This window comes from Tarenaya hassleriana, unplaced genomic scaffold (assembly GCF_000463585.1).
Source record: "Tarenaya hassleriana unplaced genomic scaffold, ASM46358v1 Cleome7, whole genome shotgun sequence".
Classification (NCBI taxonomy): domain Eukaryota; kingdom Viridiplantae; phylum Streptophyta; class Magnoliopsida; order Brassicales; family Cleomaceae; genus Tarenaya; species Tarenaya hassleriana.
Genome location: NW_010969548.1, coordinates 1917462 through 1921342, shown reverse-complemented (window position 1 = coordinate 1921342; position 3881 = coordinate 1917462). Strand labels below are relative to the sequence as shown.

Sequence of the window (3881 nt, the reverse complement as noted above, 5' to 3'; positions counted from 1 at the left end):
AGAGTGGGTGGAGCAACTGGACGAGAGCGCTGGTTTGCCTGAGGAGCAACTGGACGACGTACGAGGGGGTTGGGGAGCGTGGAAGGCCAAGCCGCGGATCAAGACGAAGACTGGTGAAGAGTTGGCTTCTTGTTCGGGAGCTGTTGATGCTGCATGAACCGACATGACAAAGAAAAAAACAATTTCTTGGTAGTGACCAAAATTTCAGCTTTTTTTCCATACAATTAAAATTCCCATTTTTCTTATTTATCAAAGTAAGGAATCTATGTTTTTTTATCCTTTTTTGGCATTCTCCTTCGTCTGTCCAGTCTTCTAAATCTTGTAAATCTGATGGGGATCATATCATTTGCTGTTGACGTCATGGTGACGCGGGTCGTAATGATAAATGAATGAATCGAACAAGATCTGGTTTGGATCACATCATCAAGTAATTTCATCATCATCATCATCATCATCGTTAAGAGTTAAAACCGGTCTGAATTAGAATAAGATGTGGTTTTGGATTACCAAGTTCAACCTGAACCTGATCGAACCGGACTAAAACCGGTCTTAAGTAGACCGAAGAGGAACAAATTCTCTCTGCACCGGTTTGAATTAGAATGAACCGGACCAAATTAGTGGAAACCGTTGCAAACCGAAATTCAAAATTTAAAATTTTTCTCTCTCCTTTTTTTCCTTTTCTCTCTTGTTTCCTTTTCTCCCTTATAAATAAGTAGGCAGATACTGAATGAAAGCTATTGATTTCCTCTCTGTTTTTTCCTCGGATAACAAATTCTCTCTGCGTCGAAAAAGGGCTTCTCTCTCCGGCACAAATTCTCTCTGCGTCGGAAAAGGGACATTTGTCGGAGGTTTCAGGTGGGACTTGTGGTGGGTTTTTGGAGTTGTGAGGTGTCCGGTTTTGGGTTTCGGTCGGTGTGAGGCTGTTTCTTGGGTCTAGGTTTGGTTTGGTTTTCCGGTTGTGTCTGGGATTTGGTGAGGGCTTGGTCTAGATGTAGGGATAGGATGGTTGTGTGGTGATCGTATCACAAAAAGGGACAGTTGTCGGCTGTGTCGGTGTCTAGGGTTGGTTTGGTTTTCCGGTTGTGTCGGTGTTTTCTTGTCCCGATGCTTTCTTGGTTTGCTTGGTTTCTGGGTTAGTTAGTTGTGCTTGTGGGTGAAGTGAAATCTTAACGGAATTACAATATTAATTATATTCGTGTTCATTTCGTTTGTGATTGATTCGATTCGGCATTTGCTTCGCAATTCTGCAGCGTTTTCGTGTTATTGTTGTGGTGGGTATCTGAATTCTTAAATTCCATATACATACAAAAGTTTATAACTTTGAGAAACTGAAGAAAGGGTATATATGGTGGTTGATGTTTCAGTTTAAGGTGCGAGATCTGTTGGTTCGGTATGGAAGTGGTTGGTGAAATCCAGGAAGCTGTCGTGGAGAAGCCTGTGATCGTTCGGGTTAAGCGGAAAGCTGATCGGTCGCCGCTTGATGCTTTCTGTAAGTTGCTATATATATATCCTCGTCCTCCCAAAACTCATTGGAAATTGCGGAATTCTGAAAGTTTGATGGAATTCAGGGCTGGAGATAAATGAAAGACCATTCAAGCGTCCTTTCTTGGACATGGCCAGATTATCCATTTCTGATTCGGCTGAAAAAGGTTTCCTTTTCCCTCCCTAGGCATCTCTATTTGGTTTATTGTCTGGCATTTGTGCTTCCAGTTCTTTGTATACTTCGTGTGATTGGTTTCGGAACTCTTCTGTTCTATACTCGGTAAAGCTCACATAGATACGTTCTTCGGTAACAGAAAAATTGAAATCGAAGAAGGTGCTTGTGCGCCATGTGGAGATTGTGACCGACTCCATTGGCACGTTTCAATCTTTATTTGTAAGTAGTGTTATCCGTGTCTTAGCTTTGTCTCTTTTCAGTTCTTTGTTTTCTGACTGCTTCTAATACATTACTCATGTTCTATAGGATTCTGTCTCCGGTGAACACAGTAACCGTAAAGAAAAGATCGAGGAGCGGAGAAATGCCTTCAAAAGAGACAATGTATGCAGTTAATGTATCTTTGTCTTCTGTTGGTTTCAATTTTGTCATGCTTCTCAAATGGTAATTCATGTTCCAATTTCTGTTTGCAGCGAAAAGGCCAGCTATTGACGAAAGCAGTGCGACAACAACAAGTAAGTAGCTTCCGGCCAAAAACTTTGTCACCGTATTCTTTCTCAACTTGGTCTATAACGAAAACCTTTATGCATGAGTAAACTCGAGAATCGTCTAAATTGTCTAATAAAATTCCTACAGGTTGATGCTAAAAATGCTCGTCTTGAGCAAATATGGCGGAGTAGGAAGGGAACCAAGGAGGAGGAACATGAACATGACAGATCCCTTCATGAAAGGTTCCATTTTTATGATGTTGTCCGCGTTGACATTAAAGAAGGGCCGAAAGCTGCCCCGATGGACGAGTGAGTTCTCTAGCACGAGCTCAGTGATTCTCCTCTTTCATATTTTAGAATCCGACTCTGTAAACAGTTGTTAAAGAACTCTGTGTCTTAATCCCAGGCTTCCATCCCTAGAGGAACAGAAGATGTTGGCCGGCTACTTGCCTCTCCTGAGGGAGTTAATGCCGGATGTAGCGAGGGAGATCGAATCCAATATCCAGACAGAGGAGTTTGTTTATGATTATTACACCGTCCACAAAGATGATATGGATGTCGACGTAGACGATCATGCCCACTCGTTCCCGTTGTAAGTATCTTTTCATGTGGCTCTCTCTATATATATGTATGCTCCCCTAGTTAGTTTCTGGTGTTATTAATGTGGTTGCCATTTTTGTTCAGCGTTCAAGTGGAGGACGAAGATTACTGTGATGGTGGACCAGAGGACTCAGAGTATGAGAGTGATGATTCAAACGGTATATATCTGTAAATATTCCAAACTCGCAAGCTCTGTATCAGTTTAATCCTTCAGTATTTGATTAACTCTCTTCTACAGCTGAGGATAATCCATGGAATGATTACCCCGAAGAAGAAGATGAAGAAGAAGATGAAGATGATGATGATGATGATGAGAGCTTGTATAGATACAACCATTACGGATAGACAGCACTGGAGTAAATGTTACAAATTCTCTTTCTTGTTAATAATCCCTTTTGCTTGATGGGGATTAACGTTAATTAGAACTGTATTAAATGTTACAAATCTCACAGCCCATCTGCTGATTCCCATGTACACAAACTGATGACATTTATTGACGTTGCTTAGAGATCACAACATTTAAATTACTTTTTTAATTCTAAGCAGCTGCACAAGACTTTGTCTCTGTCTGCTGAATATTCATCATATATATATATAAATAAATGTATTGAAAGGTCAAAATCTTACATTTAATAAGCATGAGCCTCTGTCCTTATCTTTCATTATTCGGATTGGCTTCTACGTGGTTCTATATTTTATGCCGTTTATGGGAATCCGACAAAACAGAATCAATCAGTTGAAGCAATTCAATCCATCAGGAGAAGAAAAAAAATATATTATTTTCAGGTCAGTTTAATTTTTTTTTTTTAAAAAAAAAGGACATGAATAATTTTTACTGCGCTCGTCAAACATTGCTTCTTGTCCCCCCCCACCGTTTTCCGAGGGTTTGTTTGTTTGTGAGAATGCAAATACCGAGGACAGAATCTTCCAAGTCACCACACCACTCGTGCATTTAATGCATTGCATCGAGTCTCACGTGCTTATTTTTCTCCGAGGTGGCGAAAGATGTCTGTTCCTCCTTTCTTCTTTAACTAAAGAGCTCTTGCTTATGGATTATTAGCACTTGCACTTACATTAAAATTATCTTCCCTATCTGTGACATTTCAATTCCATATACGGTTTGTGGCTCCCGCGGTTTT

General features: G+C 40.5%; 2 protein-coding genes across 3 annotated transcripts in view; both read left to right on the top strand.

Annotated features, from left to right (window-relative positions):
- The window catches only part of LOC104800779 (putative tRNA pseudouridine synthase), a 2770-nt gene extending 2414 nt beyond the window's left edge, over positions 1-356 (top strand). Inside the window, exon 8 of the mRNA XM_010523695.2 lies at positions 1-356. Coding sequence (XP_010521997.1) covers positions 1-157 — 157 coding nt within the window. The 3' untranslated portion in view covers positions 158-356.
- Positions 357-739: 383 nt separating this feature from the next.
- LOC104800777 (RNA-directed DNA methylation 4-like) lies at positions 740-3252 on the top strand. 2 transcript variants are annotated; one of them, XM_010523694.2, is made up of 11 exons: positions 740-855; positions 1251-1271; positions 1365-1489; positions 1569-1649; positions 1797-1876; positions 1964-2038; positions 2128-2169; positions 2291-2451; positions 2549-2734; positions 2827-2900; positions 2981-3252. In XM_010523694.2, the coding sequence occupies exons 3-11, from the start codon at positions 1393-1395 to the stop codon at positions 3085-3087; spliced, it is 903 nt and encodes a 300-aa protein (XP_010521996.1). In that variant the 5' UTR covers positions 740-855; positions 1251-1271; positions 1365-1392; the 3' UTR covers positions 3088-3252. The 2 variants fall into 2 exon arrangements, with proteins under 2 accessions (XP_010521996.1, XP_010521995.1); XM_010523693.2 differs by lacking the exon at positions 1251-1271.
- Positions 3253-3881: the final 629 nt, after the last annotated feature.

What these genes read in the sequence shown, in the direction of transcription:
- LOC104800777 (XM_010523693.2), top strand. Translation starts at nt 1,393, where the DNA reads ATGGAAGTGGTTGGTGAAATCCAGGAAGCTGTCGTGGAGAAGCCTGTG. An exon ending in GTCGCCGCTTGATGCTTTCT is followed by an intron (nt 1,490 to 1,568) that starts GTAAGTTGCTAT and finishes GATGGAATTCAG; the next exon opens with GGCTGGAGATAAATGAAAGA. An exon ending in AAGCAGTGCGACAACAACAA is followed by an intron (nt 2,170 to 2,290) that starts GTAAGTAGCTTC and finishes AAATTCCTACAG; the next exon opens with GTTGATGCTAAAAATGCTCG.